The sequence below is a fragment of the Harpia harpyja genome, chromosome 7, assembly GCF_026419915.1.
Source record: "Harpia harpyja isolate bHarHar1 chromosome 7, bHarHar1 primary haplotype, whole genome shotgun sequence".
Taxonomy (NCBI): domain Eukaryota; kingdom Metazoa; phylum Chordata; class Aves; order Accipitriformes; family Accipitridae; genus Harpia; species Harpia harpyja.
In genome coordinates, this window is record NC_068946.1 from 17,697,166 (window position 1) to 17,717,039 (window position 19,874).

The following is a 19,874-nucleotide window of genomic DNA, read 5'->3' on the forward strand; positions in this document are numbered from 1 at the left end:
TCGCTTGAAATACACCTTTCTAACCCCCAACTGAAACGTTTTCCATTACAGTGTTGTTAGGGCAGTGTTGCCCACAGGTGTCATTTAAGAGACATCTTCCTCTCTCCTGAAGATCATGGTTATCAACCCCAACGCAGCAGATGTGCTGTCAATGCCTTGAGCAGACCTGATTCTCCTTATTCCTCAGCATCACACCTATGCAGCTTTGGAGCGATACCTGCTTTGCACCAGTGCAACATGAGGAGAAGGGGAGGCCTGTTTGTTTCTCAGGAACTAAATATAACTTCCAGCTAACTTGCTTTTTAATGTCAACCTGTTTGCCAAGTACTTTGTGACTATGAGGCGACAACAGAGCAGGTTCCTTGCCTGGTTCTGCTGCTGCTCGGCTGGCATTCTCACACTTTGTATGGGTGCCTTTTTAAAGAGGGAAGATTTGTCAGTGCTTCCTTGTTTACACATTTAATAGCTCAAAATTAAGCCAAAATGGACTCGAAAAGCCTCGTTAATTAAGAGCCAAATTCTACCAGCAACAAGAAACTCAAAGGCAAGTTTTCTTTTCACTAAGACCCCTTTATACTATTCCAGGAGGAAAGTATGTTTAAACATGCATTAAAGTCTCACTACACTTCTGGAGTGGTGTAAACAGCCTCTTTAAGAATCCTTTTTGCTACCAGAGTGCTCTTAGACTGAACAAGAGTCAGGGCTCATTGTTTCTAGCTTTGGGCATTCCTTACCTTGAATTTTCAAACTCTGTCAAGACAGAAGAGTTCTGCCCCCTCCCCCCCTTAATTTTAATTTTACAAAACATTTATCTGTTTGACACTCCAGCTCTTAAAATTAACTGTATTCCACTCACCATTACTGAGTGCTTTTAACAGTATAGAGACAGTGCATTTAATAGTATAGAAACACTCTGCATCTGAGTCTTGCGATGTGTAAGAACTACGTGCCCTGGTTCAAAACATGCAAGAAGCTGGGTCATTTTCTATTTGTCTTTAGCTGCCAATTAGCAATGTCATTAATCTACTGCCTAGGAGAAGTTCATGATTAAAATAGACGGTGTCACTGACCATTGACAAGACGGTATGCAGAAGGTTGTGCTGTAGCTGCCTGTCACTGTGCTGGGGTATTTAGAGCTCAGTCTCGTAGGGAAGTAACAATTTCTTAATTTATTTGCATTCTGGGGTAAAGACAGACATATTATCCAGGCTTTGAATATTGCATTATATTGTGTTCTGGACAAGGAATCTGCAGCAGACCCTGGGAGAGCTAATGTACCACCTGCCCCCCGTTATCAGACAAGTTTGGTCAGAGAACACCTTGTGTCCGCATTAGCTGCAAATGTCCTTCGCTGTGTTCACCCACAGAGCCACCTCAAGGCTCTTCGGGGGCGGCAGATTTGAATTTTGCCTCCTCAAGGATGAGTATCTGAAGCTGGGCCAAAGCTTCGTTTCCTGCTGGCGAGAGAAGAGGGATAGGGGAAGAGGCACGGGAGGTCTTGAGGGTTTAGGCATGCTTTTTCTGCTGCTCGGGGGGCAGCAGGAAGAGGCTGGTGGTGCGTGGCTGCTGCCAGGAAAGGCTAACCTCTAGCTGGAGACCACAAACCCTTGGTGACAGCGGCCAGCCTGGTTTTCCAAGGCCACAGATAAAATAAGCAACGACCTAGGACAGCAGACAGTGGAGGAGACAGAGGAGCACAGTCCTGTTGTGTTGGACAGAAGGATTTTTTTGTTCTGTAGTGGGAATTGCACTCTAGCTTGCTTGCTTAAGAAAAAGATGGCCAGTGCTTTAATTTACATCCCACCTGGGGATCAAATCTCTCAGCAAGACAGGAAGGCTTTTTTTCCCCCAGATCTCACTTTTGGAGGAAACAAATTTCCATGTCAGAGGATGAAATACTAGGAATATTTTTCTTAGGTGGATCTTCCAACTTCTGGTTTGTAGCTACACTAATTTGTGGGTGAAGGAAATATTTTGGTACTGAAAACTTGCCAAAATGCTGTTTAACAGGGAATTGCAGTTTAATTAGCACTTATGAGACATTAACAATAATTGTATTCAATTTGGCCACTCATGATAAAGTGTGATTCAGGATCAGCTGGTTGGTGCTCTAAAAAAAAAAAGAAAAAGAAAGAAACATTGCTGTGTGGTCTGGTGAATATGTGCCATTAGCTTTGTGTTCATAGGTAGAAGCTTTTGTTGGCTGCTTGACTCTCTTTTCCCATGAGGTATTGTGCTGGACTGGGAAAAAGTGGAGGGAACTTGTATTAACTGGAGGGAAATGGTTTGACTTCAAGTTCATGCTTTTGCAGTGAGCTGGATTACAGTTTATCCCTGCTATCTCTTTTGCTGTGATTTTTAGGAAAAGTGCCAAAAACTTTAATTTTTTTTTTCCATTTACTTATTTATGCTTTGCTTTGCCAAGGAATGAGAAAGCCTGCCACATTTAGCAAGCATGTGAACAAGAAAGGCAAGGGAACCCGGGGTGAAATTTGACGTGGAGACTTGTGTACGATGCAGGATAGCCATAAACATCCCTTGATTATTTCTTTTTCCTTTGCAGCAGAGTTCATTATGCTGTCTGAGTTTGTGGCTGTAGGTGAAAACAAAGACAGTGCCGCAAAATGACTGTACTTTCAAAGCCTGGCTGTGAACAGAGAAAACAAACTATATGCAATTTAAGCACCTGTTTGTATGCAGGCTACCACACAAGCCTAACATATACACTAGTATGATGTAAGGCAGCAGAGATGACCTGATTAGCAAAGCCCTCTCAATGAGCTGAGGACATCCCTGCTGCACCAGTGCACCCCTCCTTGGAGACCTGCGGCTAGTCCCAGATGAAGGAAACCTTCCTGCAGCAACAAGAGCTAGCAGAGGGTTTCTGAAAATGGCAATGATGGTGCTCTCTGTGTGTTGTGAATGTGAGGGAAATAAGAAGAGTAAACAGCCTGCACAACTTTGCAGAATAGCTGGCATATTATGAAAGATGCAACATGAATTACTTGAGCTTTGTGAGATACATTTGCAGGAGCTGTGGAGCACTGTGTGTTTGGGGAGGGTGCATTTCAGCAAACAGCTCGCTCCGTTTTGTTGTGCTTTTTATCCTGTTGGATGAAAGCCATCATTCAGCAGAAAGAAACGCTAGGGCAAGATAAAGTAAGTGATCTTCCAGTTTGTCAGATCTTGCAGCCTTGCTTTCATACGTGCTGAGCAGGCAAAGGTCCAGAGACTTGAATGGGAACTTGTGGTGCTCAGCACTTATTACAGTCAAGTGTTTATTATTCCATGTCAGAGAAATAGAAAAATTTATATACATAAGATGACACGTGAGACACAAGGCTTTCTGTCTCTCTTGTCAGTACATATAAATATACACAATTGGTATGAGGGTTTTTTTGGTTATTTTGTGCATTGCTGTGCGTGGAGAGCGTGCAGGCTTGTGGCAGCGACCCGGGGTTTTAGGTGAGGAGTGCAGGGCACTATTTCTGGCTCTACCCTAGCTACTTGTGTGGCCAAGTGTATTAAATACTGCTCCTGAAGACAGCAAACCGTTTATTTGGGCTTCATTCTCAGACTTGCTGAATACCCCCAAAGGCTGCTATTATTAGAGGGAACTGCTGTTCCTTAGCTCTGAAAGTGGGCTGTCCATAAATCACAAACGTGTGCTTTCCACGGGGAGGTGGGACTAAAACCTCAGCTTTTTCCCTGCCAGCCCGCGAAGCTGGCAGAGCTCCCACTCTTCTAGCACTTCCGCTGAGGGTGTGTTCTCCTGGTCACAAGGCTGGCGATGGCTGTGCCACCCACCGTACCTTGGGCTCCGCACGAGCGTTGGATGGCTTCCCATTGCTTCTCTTGCTGCTGTGGTAGGCCGGGGCCCCTCATGCTCGCCATGCAAATGGCCTCCTGTTGACCTGTTTCTGCCTTCCTTCCTCCCCTTGTTGAGGTGGTGGTGGCCTCGCAGAAGCAGCTATTAAGAAAGCTATATCTTGTCCTTGGGGGATGATTTGCAATTGCATAAAGTTTAAGGCATCTTTCTCAAGGCCAGCAAGACGTTGCTGTCGTCCATGTAGTTCCCCGTGTGTGCTATTGGTACCAGGGTTAGCACTGTGGAGCAGAGCGCCGTCCCTGGGGGACTGTGCTCTTCCACCACGCTGGGTATAGGTGGGGACGGCCATCCTGCGCCCAGGCCAGCACAACCACCCACTGGCACTGGCTGGGGCCAGGTCGCGGTCAAGCTCTCAGTCTGTGCCATTGTTTCTTTTTTTAAACAATAAATGCATCTCTGTGACAACAAAAATATCAATTCCCTTCTATAAATGAAGCGCTCAAATACTTCGTAGTTACAGGCCATTTCGATGACAGTGCCTGTGCTGATACTAGTCTGCTGTGATCTGATCTGCCTGTGTCCTTGCTCTGGATGTGCTTTGCTGTAGTAGTACTTTCATTCCTTAGCTCCCATGAGTGCCTCGATGAATAGTGGAAGATGTGTTTCAACAATTTTATGCTGTTTGAAACTGTGGTGGCTCACAGCAATCAGACACATTTACTCCTAACTCTCTCATTGGGTTCCCAGACAGGGGCGCCTTGGGCAGCTGCTCTGGAGCATACCTGGCCAGGGTTTGTAGGCACCGGCCAGCCTCAGAGCATGCATTTGCACTCCAGGTCCACTGCTGTTACCAGCACTCGTGCTAATGGCCTTAGTACAGAGGTCAAAGACTGCTTAGATATGAAGGCTGAATCACCTCCTTTTTAAACCCCTCAGCAGGATCAAGGCTTAGGGAAGCAGGCACCTGGGCTTGCCTTCTGTCTGACAGTGTGGATGGAGAGTGTGACTCTGGGACAGGCCTTTCGGCAGGTTTGACCAACTACTGAGGCATTGAAATGGGGGTGTTGGGTGATTAAAACACCCTTGCAGCGACACCCGTACATGAAAAAGCCTGATGCATTCATTTTCTTTAAAGATTTGCCGATCCCACAAGCTTTTGCTAGTTCGAGGAGGTTTGTCGTGTGACCCAAGGATCACAGAAATCAGTGGTGAGCCCATCAGTCTAACCAGGCAAATATGAAAGATCTTCAACTGTGCTTATTTCACTTGCAAATATAAATAAGCCAGCAGCATAGGTCTCACCTCAGACCTGTTTGCCTTGGTAGTGTCCCATTTACATGAATCAGAATATGGTAGCAAAAAAGCACTGGAGGCTCATCCAGAGATTGATTTCCCCTCTGTCAGGAAACCTGCCCGTGCAGGCAGGGTGATTTGGAGATTACTGACACAGCCCACAAGCCTGGCTTCACTAGGTCCCTGTGTTTTGAACAATTCTGCTTGTGAAGGGTTCTTGTTTCCGCAAGCTGTGGCAGTGCAGTGTCCTGTCTTTGGAAGCCCTGTGTCTTGGTGCACGAGGCAGGAGAGACCTGGAAGAAGCAGCTGTGGCTAAGTCCTTTGCTCTTGTGACTTGAGCTCCTTGAAAGGAAGGGAGCTCCTGTGTTTAAAGCTGAGAAGCAGGAGGTCAGTTCTTAAGCCTGCTGCATGTCTGCAACTTTTGGTAGGTCTCTGGATTGTGCCGTGCCTTAGTCTCTAAGCTGTAAGACAGACAGAAATTAGGAATTTTAAAAACAAACAAACAAGGCCTTGAAAAAATATGCCGTTGTAACCTGTGGTGCCACCATCACCATGAGGCCCTCGTGTTCATTTAAGCTTCAAGGCTGTGCTTTAATATTGATAATAGAAATTTATTATGATATTAGCAATTGGGACCTTAGAAAATACAAGTTTTTAATTTTTTTTTTTTTTTTTTTATTTCAGCAAATTCAGTAAAGCTAGAAATGCAAAGTGATGAGGAATGTGACAGGAAGCCCCTGAGTCAGGAAGATGAGATCAGGGCTCATGATGAAGGAAGCAGCCTGGAAGAGCCCCTCACTGAGAGTAACGAGATGGCGGATAACAGAAAGATCCAGGAGCTATCGAGCGAGGGAGGAATCCGGCTTCCGAATGGTAAACTGAAATGTGACGTCTGTGGCATGGTTTGCATTGGGCCCAATGTGCTAATGGTACATAAAAGGAGCCACACTGGTAAGCAGCTGAAAGAAAATCTGATGACTGCCTGTGGCGTCTGATGTTGATGTTACCTGACAACTCTTCTCTCTTCCCTTTTCATTCATGGGGTAGCAGGAGGCTGGGGAGGGGAAAGACGGGCTTCATTGGTTTGGTTCTCTTCCTGCTCCCCAAATTCCGGTGATGCTGTGTTTCTTGCAAACATTGTGCTTCCTTGACTTTGATTACCAGCCTTTGGTTCTTAAAAACAGCACAAAAGTCTGGAAATTGCCTTTTTTGTTGTTCTTGACCAGGGGCAAGATGGTGAGAGTCATTCTCTGCTGGGGGGGGGGGGGGGTGTACTCATGTGTGTGTGCATGTGCAAGGCTTTTGAGCCTTTAAGGCGAGTCTTAGATGGTCTTCCCTTGGAGGCGCTCACAGTTAGACAATGCCAGCAGCTTCCTGGGGATCTCACGCCCCCTTTGCAAGTGGCTAGGCATCATGCTGGTGGCCTGGAAAACCTAGGATTAGCAAACCCTACAGGGGACACTCATTACCTAGTGATCCTGATGCCAGGGTGGGCTTGCTGCTCATTGCAAGACAACTCCATCAGGGAAACCTCACCTGAACCGCTCCTGTGGGCTAGGGCTTGGCTCCCCCTCACCATCCAGGTACCATTTTGTGGCACCTTTCAATGCTTGCACTCTCCTATAAATTATTTTTATTACTATTAGTACTACTACTGTTTGGAGACCAAAACAGCTTGCTAGGCTTATGGATTTGAGAATTCAAGAGGCAGACAAAACTTTTTGCAATATGCTGATTGAGCAGGTCTTTGGGGCCCGAAAGATGAGGCCTTGAGTTCAGAACAGGGAATTTCAGGGGAGTCTTAACTACTATGACAAACTGGGGTGCCCAAGAGGCTGGTACTCACTAGCCTTTTCTGCTCCTCAGGTGGGAGTGACAGTTACCTCCAACAGCATAAAATTACAGATGGTGCCAGAAGACAATGCTCTCTGGTCTTTCAGAGGTCTACCTGGGAGGGACTTTGATTCAGAAAAGCACTTAAGCTTGTGCTTAACTTTTATGAGATTTAAGCACATGTAAGTCACCTGAAGTGCTACAATATATGCTTAAGATACACACTTAAATCTTATTAATGTTAAGCACAGGTTTCTGTACTAGAGCCTCAGTGGGTGTTTGTTCTTCATATTTTTTCGACAAAATGAAAGATATTTTGTTTTTTTATCTTTCTCTGCTATTATTTAATGGGGTGAGAGACTCACATTGACTGTGAGATATCTGCTAAGACTTAAAAAGAAAAGTGGGGTTTTAAGGTAAAGTAAGAAGGACTTTGTGTAATCCCTTTGTAAACCTAGTAGTTTGCAGTCAAGTAGTGTGCTCTTGATGGGGAAGAAATCAATAAGATTTCTGTACAGAGGAATAATAAATATATATTACATAGATAATGCCCTGTATATAAGTTGCATTGATAATAACTTAACATAAATGTATAATGCAAAGCATTGCAGTATCGTTTATGATGCAGTCATGATTTTAGACAGCAATTATGACAGGGGAAAGCATTAGCTGGAGAACCAAAATCTTGATTAACAATTTGACATGCTATTACTGGGAAAGGGAAAGAGAATAGAGAATGTAACAGGCTGCGTCCCCAGCTTTCAACCTCCCTAAAATTTTTCATCGGCACTTGCACGTATCTGAGCATATGTATTGTAGGTGCATCAGATTCCATGTATTTGAACTTGAGCAGCTAAATTAGACCTGCTAAATTTAGATTTAGGTACTTAATTAAATGGTCTGCATTTTTTGAGATACTGAATAGCTAGCACATCTTTTAAATGCAGACAAGCTGCCTTTTTCATGTTAAAGAAGACACACAAATTCAAAGTGAACACAACAAAATCTCATCTGCGTGCAGGCAAGACGGCTGTGTGCAGGTGCACGGGTAGGAATTGCATAACTGGTAGCTTTTTCCTTTGGGCTACTGCTGGTTGCTCATAGAGCTCTGACTCTTTTCCCATCTGAGCAGAGGAGCTGTGATGTATTGCTCTATACAGATGATTTCAAGCATATAGAAATGGCATTCCTTTTAATGTGCAGCTCAGTGCTCTACTCTCAGTAAACCAGTTGGCAAGTTTTGCAGGGGATTTTTTTTTCCCCCCACTTTGTTTGTTTGTTTTTTAATGCGTGCTGCTACTTCACTGTCCACAACAGAAGGAGAAGTTTGCTTGGATTTCCACATCCTTGATTTTAAGGAGTATTTTTAACATAGTGGTATCTATCTTTTAAAATGCAGTATTTTAAAATATATTGCCACTTCCTCAGCAGCCAGGCGCAGTGGGCTGGCCCCAGCTCTGGAATGAGCCCTGACCTGTGGGTAGTCCGGTTTTGCAGCCCAAGGGTGAATGGTGGAGGGAACAGAGGTTGTCCCTAGTGAGTGGAAATGGATGATGTTCCTTATCAGCTAATGCAACTGGCATGTAAATCCTTACCTCTCAAAGCCACTTTAAGTATGTTGGGAGCTGAATCCTGCCTTACTCTCCTCTTTATCTGTACACAACCAAAGCATGGTCTGGCCAGTTGTTTGCATTGGCAAAAACTGAAGTCCTTTTACTTTCCCAAAAAACCTGTCAGCATTCTATGTAAATCTCACAAAATGCTGTGGTCCGTAGTAGAGGCTGTAATTTGCATGTATGCTGGGATGAGAGTGTGGCTTTCCTTACACCAGAGACCCAGGCTTTGTGAGAAGCTATGCCCATATGGCTTTGGCTGTGTTACGCACATAAAGGGGCACAGTTTTCTCCAGCCATTATTCATCTGTTCCTGATGAACAGTTGTCTTCCCCTGCCACGTTATAGTAGTTCAGTCAAACAGATATAGGGACAGGGAAAATAATCTGTGCTGTGGATGAGGCCAGAGTAGATGAGCTCAGTGCCCCATCTCTCATCCTCATGTGCTGGAGCACCTGTTTCCTCTGATGCCTGCCATCACCTCTTCCCATGATAGACCGACCTGGGGATTTCCCATTCATCCTTTGGATCCACACAAGCACTGCCTCGTGCATGTGGTGGAAACGATGCTTTGGCCCACAGCACCTCTGTCACAGAGCCCATGGCACTGCTCATCTGATAGCACCAAACACATTTCTCTGAAACACTGATAATTCAGGTGAAGGATTTTTGTAATCTGCATGGGCATCAGGAGAAGGCCTTTCTATTTATTTGTCATTGCTGACAGAAAATAAATAAAACGCTCAATGTAGGAATTAAGCATGATGCACTCCCTGCTTTAGTGAGTGGGGTAACCCCCCGACCCCCTCCCTCCTGTGCCACATCCTTGTGTCAGAAAAATATCATGTGTCAGGTTTGATTTACTTTCCTCCTTTCCCATACTATCCTCTTTTGGTCCAAATTTCATATTCCACAGCACATGCCCCAAGTTGCAGCATCTTTATCAGAGTTTTTTGTTACTGCAGGAGATGACTGGTCACATAATATTGCCACTGGATACTCTGGGGGCTTGTGCTTGGGGATGTTGAGAGAAGGGGAGAGGAAGAAGATAAAGTCAATAATCCAATTTGTCTGAGGTAATGAAAAGGAACTCCAGTGATTTCTCACCTCTTTAGGCTTTCTGCTAGTGGGTCTGAATTAAAATTTCCTTGCTCCTAATTTTTGGTAAGGCGGAAAACATTTGCTGGTACAGCCGTGCTGCTGCCTCTGTGATCTGCGAGGTCCATGTGTTGTTCTCCCGTGAGCTGTGAATTGTGATTTTTCTCCACTGTAATGTCCAGTCCTTTATCTAGTCCACTGCTGGATTTTGAAACACTTTTTATTTCTAAGAGAGGGTTGGGATCATCCTCATTGTTTTAAGAACACCCAGAGATTAAATGCTTCCTCTGTGTAAATGCAGCAGGACAGTGGCAGAGCAAAGCCAGGTCCCTGTGTGCAGGGCATGATGCAGCAGGCAGCAGGGATAGCAGTCTTGCCCCACTCTCTCTTTGACTTGCTGATATGTTATTTTTAGGCTTTTTTGGGGTGCTAACTGTGGGAGGGTCTCAGATCTTTGCTTGCACTCCACGTGCATTTTAGTACCCTAAAGTCAGTGAAATGGGATATGTTATGTGCCCATGAGGAAAGTCCTCAAGTTCTGTTTTAGCATCCACAGCATTATAATTGAACATATGCAACACTGGAACTCTGAATGCCATTTAATTTTTTTTCATGCAGAGTTCAAGTTTTTGGGACACAATTAATAAATGAGGAAAAACCCAATCGTACTGTTCAGTATAAAAGACTTCTATGCCTAAAGCAGCTAACCAGGAACAAATTTAAACAAATGAACATATTAACACATTACAATTAACTCCATTGGACTGCCTGTCTTATTCTTCTAGTAGAAAGGTTTTATTTTGTTTAATTTGTAACCTAGTGCAGGCTACTACCTCTTGCAATATGAATTGATTTGGCACTGAATCAAAAATTGTAGGGCCAAATAACTAAAAGTGAGGTTCCTAGATCTAACTTTTCCAGAAGTCTCATTTACTTAAGCATAAAGGAGAGCTTAGATTTTCAAAATCACTCTCTGCATAAGGATGTGTTTTACTCCGAGTACTCGGTAGCTAAGCTCTTCTGATATTTCTGCCAGTTCGCTTAAAGGATTTTTCTCTCTTAAGAGTATGGCCATAAATTTGTGTACAGAGGACACTTGGAAATCACCCAGTTTTTCCCAGGGATTTTTCATGGGAGATATGTTACTACTGCTTTATAATAAATTGCCCTATCTGGAAGTAGGTTTTTCCCAACAAAAAACCCTAGTAAAGTCACTGATTTCAAGTGATGTGCAGCCCGTTAAGTGAATCTGATAGAACAGTAAGTAGGTATGCAGACTAGATAGTCCCCAGAATAACAAATACAGAAATGAAGCAAAGCCTGCTGATCTGTACCTCACTTGGGTAAAGGCAGGTTGCAACTCACTGCCTGTCAGTGTGTTGGCAGTGCAGCTGATATTTCATTTGTGCTCCTGGGACAGAGCAGAATCAGAGCAGTTGCAGCACCTGATGAATCAGGAGAAATGTTTCATTTTAACTGAATATTAACAAAAAGCCTACTACAGAAGTATGAAAATCAATATTATTATTATGACCAAATACTTTCCGATGGCAGCATGGGCGCAGTAATTTTGCATTAAGAGATTAAAAAAAAAAAATTCTGTTTGAGAAGTACCTAAGTTATCCTTTGCATATCAAAAGTGTGTGCCAAACAAAAAAGGCTGAGATCTTAGATATACATTTAGCCAGGACAGATGTTAAGCATAGTCCCACTGGACCCAGTTCTTATATGTAGAAGGACTCTATCCTGGCTTTCCTTGTGAAGAGACTTTAAAACCAGTGTATTTTAAAAAAAGGTAGTTAAAACGTTCACAGGAAGGGACTTGAGCACTGCTGTAGAAATAACCAGGCCTCACTGTTAATGAGAACTAGAGCATTATTTTGTGAGTTGCTCCGTTTGATTTCAAAGGGATAAAAGTTACCAGCCAAGGGTTACGAAAATCTAAGTCTCCTTAGTTGCGAGGTCTGCAGGCTCTTTGTGCTCAGTCAAATTTCTGTTTTGATACAGAAAATATCACTGGTGTATTTTGCACCGGTATGAGTTTCAAAGAAGGATAACTCATACTGAAACTTTTGCGCAGCACTTCCGTGCTGAGGCGGTAAAGGAGAGTTATTGTGCAGGGAAGCTTCCAATTAAGCAGAAAAAGGAGTTGGTTTGCTTTTTGAAATAACATTTGACGCATACACATTGAAATATGAAAGCTATTAGTAGGAAGTTAATCAGCTCATTCACCTGGTTTCAGGTTGTATCAGCTAGACAGCATTCGTAATTTGTGCTGTGAAGTCTCCAGGCAGCTGCCATATATTAAAGATACTTATGAAAGGACTGTGTCTTGCTAATAACCCTGACTCCATTGGTCCACTTCACCTTTCATCTCAGTATTTGTTTACACAACAGCAAGTTAACTTGTGTACTTTAGATACTGGCGTAGCTGAAGAGCAGTAGTATTTCATTATTATTTTTCCTGGATGAGACATAGCTGTAATGGATGCATGTTAAACAATGAACTGTGAAGTTTCAGCAGTATTTTACTGTAATTTAGAGGTAAATATTTGAAATTGTACCTTTTAATGAATACTTTCTTTAACTGTAAAATTATAAAACCCCATGGATTTATTTATTTATTAATTTAATCATCAGGGCTGTTCCCTGGCACAAGCCCCTTTTACTAAGCCTTTAGGAAAGGTAATACTTTGCAGCTCTGGCTTACCTTGCCTTGTCCATTCCTGAAGTAACATTAGATAATTAAATTGCCTGTGCTGGAGAACAAGGCTTTTTAGGCATTCTTGGTTTTGTCTGGCTTTAGATCTTAAATCTGGAGTTGAAAAGAAACATCTTTTTTGTTTGGTTAGCTGCTCCTCCCCCTCTCCCCACTCAGAAAGTCTTTGTTTGTTTGTTTGGGTTTTTTAAATTGGGTTTTTTTCACTAAGGTTTGAGGTTTTTCTGCCCTGGGCTAGCTCTAAAATAGAGAAAAGGTTTAGTACTTAAAGTAAGCTCAAAATATTTTGCAGTTACATTGCAGTCATATAGTTTCCAGCACTGAAAAGCAAACCGCTTGCTTAGTCACCTTTCAGTACATGTTCTTCTTATAAGGAGTTCTTATTTTAATAAATCAGTATTGGTGTATAGTGCCAAATGGTAAATACATAGCTATAAATGGTGAAAAACACACATGTCGTTACCTTCTTGTAGTCATGTATGCCACCTGTTTAATAGGTCCATAGTTTCTGGTATGTCTGTGCTGCCATCACCCTCAAAGACAGGAAAACATTTTAAACACAGTCAGGGACTCTCATGTAGAGAAGAAATGTATTTAAAGACTCTGTGAGTGGATGTTTAGTTTGAAGTGTAATTAATTTCAGCCTGTGGATAAAAACTTTTAGTTTTCACAGAAGAGTAAGGGAAGTGAATAAGGACATCAAGGCTCTTATTTTGTTATTAGGAAATAATAATACTGGAGAACTGCTTGCAAACCTACTAGAAAAGGCAGCAGGAGAAATAATTGGAAAACAGTCTTCTCAAGGCACTGAAGCGATAAAGAAGGCTGGTTTGGTGGTATCTGGAGTGGGCATCAGACATCAGAGTTCTTGGAAAACCAGCAAAATCTTGTTATTACTCAGTCTTTACTTTTTTTGTGCACCCTTCTATTGGATAATGGTCTCTCAGATTAGCCATGCTAAATGGAAAAGCTGCTAATCAATAACGTGAAGGTGTGACTAAAATTAACAGTCATCCCACAAGCCTGCAGCTTAAACAAGGAGCAGGAATCAAATGATTGAACAAAAGTATAACAAACATATCAAAGCAGCTATTTACCTGGAATTAAAGCCAGTAGGAAAAATTAATTAATGCTGGCTTTAAATAGGTACAAAAGTTATTTAAGGTAAAATGTGCTATTGTAGCAGATTCTGTCTGTTGCAAGTGAGGAGCAGACTATCGATGACTTTGTGGTGAGCATTTTCATGTCATCTTTGCCACCGAACCGTGGTGCAGCAACTACTTGAATTCCTGACTGAAGGCTTTCAGCATCTCTTTAGCTACCAGTTTATCGAGGAATAATACCTGCTCATTTGTGGCCTCCAAAATATCGAAGATAAGTGGGTGATGTAGCAGGTAAAACATATTAACTCCATAGCTTTAAATACAGCAGGAGTAAAAGGAAAGACTTTAGACTTGGTAAGAAGCTCACTACCTTCTTTAATGTTGTCATCCTGAAACTGAAGCTGTCATTCCTGAATACTGAGAAACATGTCAAAGGAAGGGGTTTTGCCTGTTTTCTCAGACAGCGAAAGCAAAACAGAGAAGAAAAAACCCCGTATGTCTTTCTACTGCAGTCTCTCTACATATCTCTGTTATGGACCTTTTGAAATGATATAAAAGAAGATAATGCCTAATCAGATCCTTTAAGTATAATGTGGGAGTTTGAAAGGGAAACCACAAACTCTTTATCAATTCCAATGAGCTCGTGTTCACTGTATTGGAAGAAGAGCTTTATGCCCTGATTTTTTTTATCATTACTCCATAATGTTCTTGGCAAGATTGTAGGAACCTTAGTATCTTCTTCAGTGCATCTGCAGTGGTTTCAGATGTAATTTCCAGCTCATGCATGTGAAGTGGAGTTGCAGAGGTATGGCATATATGGCACACCTGCCTTCTGCTGCCCTCCTGGCAGGACTGTAATGCTGGCAGTGATTTAAACCACTGCAGTAAGAATTGCTTGTGGACATCTGTAAGAGCTCTCTTCCTCCCTCTCTTTCCATTTGAATCTACAGGCACGTTTTGGACTTTACAGTAGACGCATGAACCACTTTCATAAAAACATAGCATTAATTTTGTTGAGCAAGGGAGTAATCATTTTAAAGTAATTGAAAAAGGCTTTGGAGAGACACGACAGATCACAGAACGTGTTTGTTTTTCATGAGATCTGTGCTTCAGGCCGGTGAATTCAACCTCAGAAAGTCCCACCAGGATTTGACCAAGGCCCCATAATAGGTGATGCACTGAAAAAATGAATGAGGCTGCTTACATCTGAAACTTGATGTTCAAGACCTTGTTGAACTGGGGCCCTACTTGGTGAAAACATTTCAGCATCTAAAGCCCAGCTGCAGTAAAGCACTTTGGCAAGTGGCCAGCACAAGTATATGCTTGTGCCCTATTGATTTGCACAGTGGGATATAAGCAGATGATTGGAGCTGACTGCCTGCCCAAGAACACTGGAGCAGACTGAATGTCCTCAACAAATGTTGACATAAAGTATGGTTTTGACAATTTTTCACAAAACCTGTGTGAGTTTGTCAGGGGTTTTCCTCAAAAAAAAAAAAAAAGGTGTGTTTGGTTTTATGGACCAAATCCCCACTGTCTAGGGCAAATATGAAGGATTAACATCAAAATTGGGTTGGGGGGGGTGTGAATGCATGAGGTGAAGGGAGAGAGTAACATGTAGAGTTTCTGTTAATCATTTTTTTTTCATCAAACAAGTCTTTTTAATTAGTCTTACTTAGAGCACAAATTTGCTTATTTCACAGTTTAATGGTATAAGATTTTTCTCAGTGTTTGCTACTGACCAAAGCTTGTGGGCCCAACCCTCACTCACATCGATTCTCTTCATACCACTCTACCAATGCAAAGCAGCCTTTAAAAAGGGATTTCAAATAAAGTATAATGTAAGCAAACGATTTGGTCTGAAGCAAAGACCTTAACATCTGTCCAAGTCCAATTGTTATGATCAGGTCTAAATACTCATAAGGATTGGACCTATACTAAAAATAAGTGCAAAACCATAGAGATAAATACTACAAAACCACAGTTATGGATCTAAATTTTGAGCAGAGCTCATGTTTTATGAAAGATAAAACCTCTGAGGTGGAGAACTTTAAGAAAATCAGGCTGCATTAATCACCTTAAGGAAAGAGTCTCAAGTCACTACTGGAGGCTCTGCCCATTGTGCAAAAGAAACGGCCTCTGACTTTAGTAAGTGCCGTGTGGTGGTGAGGGCTGTACCTATGTAAGATAGCACTGTTAGAAAGAGCAGGATAATGGGCTCCATGCCTCTTCCGATGTTTCTTGACAGCTCTCTCCCTTCCATTTTCCTTCCAGGTGAACGCCCCTTCCACTGTAACCAATGTGGAGCTTCTTTTACCCAGAAGGGGAACCTGCTGAGGCACATCAAGTTGCACTCTGGGGAGAAACCGTTCAAATGTCCCTTCTGCAGCTATGCCTGCCGACGGAGGGACGCCCTCACAGGACACCTCAGGACGCACTCTGGTGAGCCCGCCTTGTCTTCTCTTCCTTCTTGTTTCTTCCTTCGTCATTACAGTTCAAGTGAAGCAGATTGTGAAAATAACTGTGTGTTCCTGGTGGTTCTGGGTCTGTACCATCCTCTTCAGATAACACAGCTCGGAACTTTGGGAAAGCCTTGATGTGAATCAGAAAAGTTGTGGTTCAGCCACACCTCTCTTTTTGTGTAACTGAGCTCCTCTGCTGATGCTATCGCATTTCCCTTTGAATGTCTCCTTGGGTGTATCCAGGCTTGTTGGCAGATTGTTTTGACACTCTCAGCCCCAAAGTGGCTGTGAAATTCCAAAGATCACAAAGAATAACTGTGTGCTCTTGGAAGCCTGCTTTGCAGTTCATACCCATTTCTTCATCTAATAAATGCCATATGCTGGTGGAGTTCATACTTGTTCATCTTTCAAAACCCTCCTAGTTGCATTTTTGATTCAGTTACATCTTGCTATAAAGTCCTAATTCATGGCAGCCACAGCACTCACCCTAGAGCAGAAGGTGACGGAGAGAGATTGGGTTTGTTTTGTCTTGCTACTTGATAGAATTATGTCTCTATCAAGTCTACTTGATAGAGTTTCTCGATATCTTCTAAAAAAATACCTGTCGCATAACTCAATGTTAGTAGTCATGTTGGTAGCCCTGATGATCAGGATCAGATGTTTTTCTAGTCCCCGTATGCTACACCAAGGGGCCACATTCTGCCCACTTACTCATTTGTGTAGGACTCTTGAGTAAGATCTTAACTTGCTGTGGTTTTTATCTCCTAGGATGTTCAACTATTGTGTCCGGGCCATTTATAGGAGACTGTATTTTTCATTGTTGAATGAGCAGAGATAATTGGGCTGGTTACAAGTGACAGCATTACAGATGAACTTTTTTGAGGTGTTAGCAAATGTGTGACTACTGAAACACAGTGGTTGAAGTGCAACTGCAAACAGAAACTCTGCATGTCAAAATGTAATGATGGTGCTTCCTGACTCTTTATACGCATTTCTTCTACAGGGTCAGGCTCACTTCAGTAGAGGTGTCTGTTTTATGAGCCTTAGGTTGGTCTTAGGATACAGAGTTGCCTTGACATTTCCAAGCATCAGAAAGGATAAGCTAGTAAGCTTCTCCAGGTAGACTGGAGTACACAGGAGGCTGTATTGATGCAAATATGCTGCTGACAGAAAGCATGAGCTTCCAAGGGAGTGCAAGTGTGGGACTAGGCTGAGAGAGAATTGCTTGAGAGTTGTCAGCTGAGAGGATTTCATCTGAAAGTCAGAAGGGAAAATGTCTGTGGAACTGTGAGGTGCAATTTTCACACATCTGACCATAATGGTAGTTTCAACTTGAAATTTAGTAAAAAAGAAAACACGATAAAAATATTCACAATTAAAATAAAAAAGGGAGTTGTGACATAAAATAGCCCACATTACAAAACATGAGCATTGCGGTTGAAGATTGTTTTCATAATATGAATATAGATTTTGTTACCTAGATACAGCCATTGATAGAGGTTGTTCGTTCTTCCTGTTGAAAAGTACATGGCTGATGTTTCTGCTTTTTGCATGAGGATGAAATGTAAAGGTGTGGGATTTTCAGAAGGCACCTAAGCTGCTTAGGCACAGGAGTTCCCCTGAAGCTCCTTCCCTAACTGACTTAGCTGTGTTCAGCTGTGCTCAATTCGTAATTTTGTGTTTTGTTTTCAGTGGAGAAATTGTCACCCCTCTAAGCAGTCAGCTACAACAGTTTTCAGCAGAGGGCCAGCAGGAACAGACAAGTGCTCCCACAACACTCTCCAAGACAATTCTTAGAGTAGCACTCGCATATGAAGAGTTAAAAACCTGGGATATTGCCTTAAAACCCAGCATCCACCTACACGAAGGCGAAAGGCCAATCTGAATGTGAGCATGGAAGTTAAGGTGTCTTTCTGTCCCTATCATATAGGCAAGCTTGGTTGGTTTATGCATACATGTGTGAACCTGGTTCATGAAGAAGATGAGTAGATGTTCCCTAGAGATGTTAAACAGTTTCATATCAGCGTACTATACAAGCACTTTCTGCTTTAATAAAGCACACATCAAAGTCTGTAAGTAGACATTGAAGGTATAGCAAATCTAGTAAACTTCATCAAAGGTCTTTTCCAACCTACATGATTCTATGATTCTCTGAATGTTTACATCTTCTGCTATTTCTGACCAGAAAAGAGGATATCAGATAAAATATAGAAAGAAGAGGTTGAAAACTACTTTGAAATATGAGACTTCAATCCAGTTTCAATCTGGTACACTTAAAGTCTAAATTGAGGCAAGTCTAAATATGTTTTTATATTTGTAAGAGGAAAGCTCTTTAGATCAGATCCTCAGCTGATATAGTTTGGAATTACATCCCCTAAGCAAGGAAAGTACTGCTATTTTGCACCAGCTGAGAATCTGGCACATGATTTCATAAATGCAAGACCAATTTCCTTTTTTTATGTTGTATGTCCTTTTCCTCCTTAAATAAGAGAGTGCTATTAATCAAAAAAACCCCATTCTTTTTTCCTTCCCAAGAAGGTTTTAAACTACTCATTTTTTATGGAAGACAGAGTATGCAAGAGAGGAATTGAAGAATGTTTTTATATCTTTTTTTTTTTTTTTCTCCCAGCTAGTTTGATCTGTGAATTTGAAAGCACTTTGTTTGTGTCACCACTTAGTCAGTTACACCCTCTCACTACTGCCAGTCAGTCAATTTTTTCTGTGCTTACTGCAGGGTTTTCATACAGTAAGACAGGAAAGATGAAAAAATAAGGAAATGTAATTGCAAACAGAAATTAGCAGAAGCATCTCAGAGATATTTGAAATAGCTGAAACTACTATTAACTTCAAAAAAATGAATTTATGACAACTTTTTTTTTCCTTTGGATGGATTTTTTTGTTCGTGCTTTTTAATGTTATTTCCTATTTACTTGAAAATGTTTCTAAGCATCACAATCCACGTATTGCCTCCCCTTGTGCAGAATAATATCTTACTATGCAAGTGTTCCCAGGATGAGTGGTTAACAAAATATTACTTTGCATCTGTAATGCTGCTGCTGTTTAACCCTAAATAATTAAGGACTTATCTTGCAGTGATTTACTCCTGCAATTATTTACCTTTTACTGACATACAGAGTTCTGATGAACTTTGTGTCTATATTTTCCTCCCACATGCAGCTTCTTTGATTTCAGGAATATAATGATGCCTTCAGGACATCAGTAGGATAATGCCTGGGGAGAGATTCATGCACAGAATTACACTAAGTGTGGGCATGAGCCTCGAGGTACTTACAGGACTTTGAATGTTGTTTTCAGAATTAACTCCGTAGTTCCACAACACAGATAATACAGGAGAGGTGCCTGAGTGGGCTTCCAAGACGTGAGTGTAAGGACAGGCTGTGGAGGGCTGGGGCAAAAGGTGGTAGCCCCCTCCTGCAGCATGCACTTGACAAACCAGCAGGGATTGGCTTCACCTTGCCTAGCTTTTGCTGTTTTGAAATAGAAAAACATCCAGGCAAAGCCAGTCTCCTGATGGCAGTCACAGATTACCTGCTATCTCACCTTGAGACATGCCCATCTTCTCCATCATCTCTAGAATTGCACAGAGACAAAGGCAGATACAAACCAGTTGAGACAAATTCTACTGTAGGCAATTAATGAACAAAAAATAGAAGCTTTAAGGAAGACAGTTGATCTGACAGATCCATCTGATGGTTAAAGAACCTAGATGTTGACCTCCATACTTTGAAAGATATGATGTACAACCTGATGCAGTTTTACCCTGAAAAGCCAGGCATCCTCAAATGGACACGTAAAATTAGCGGTTATGTTTTGACATGAATTTCTCTTGTGACTAAAATGGAGCCAAGTCAGCCCTCCCCTCATAATGCTATTGTAAACATAAATACTTTGATAGTTCTTAAA

At 42.0% G+C, this 19,874-nt stretch overlaps 1 protein-coding gene across 8 annotated transcripts in view; it reads left to right on the forward strand.

Moving 5' to 3' along the window:
• Nucleotides 1-19,874, forward strand: part of IKZF2 (IKAROS family zinc finger 2) — a 112,056-nt gene that overhangs the window by 56,758 nt on the left and 35,424 nt on the right. For all 8 annotated transcript variants that reach the window (XM_052792739.1, XM_052792742.1, XM_052792738.1 and 5 more), the window contains 2 exons: nucleotides 5,807-6,073; nucleotides 15,763-15,930. In XM_052792739.1, coding sequence (XP_052648699.1) covers nucleotides 5,807-6,073; nucleotides 15,763-15,930 — 435 coding nt within the window. The remainder of the gene's footprint in view (nucleotides 1-5,806; nucleotides 6,074-15,762; nucleotides 15,931-19,874) is intronic.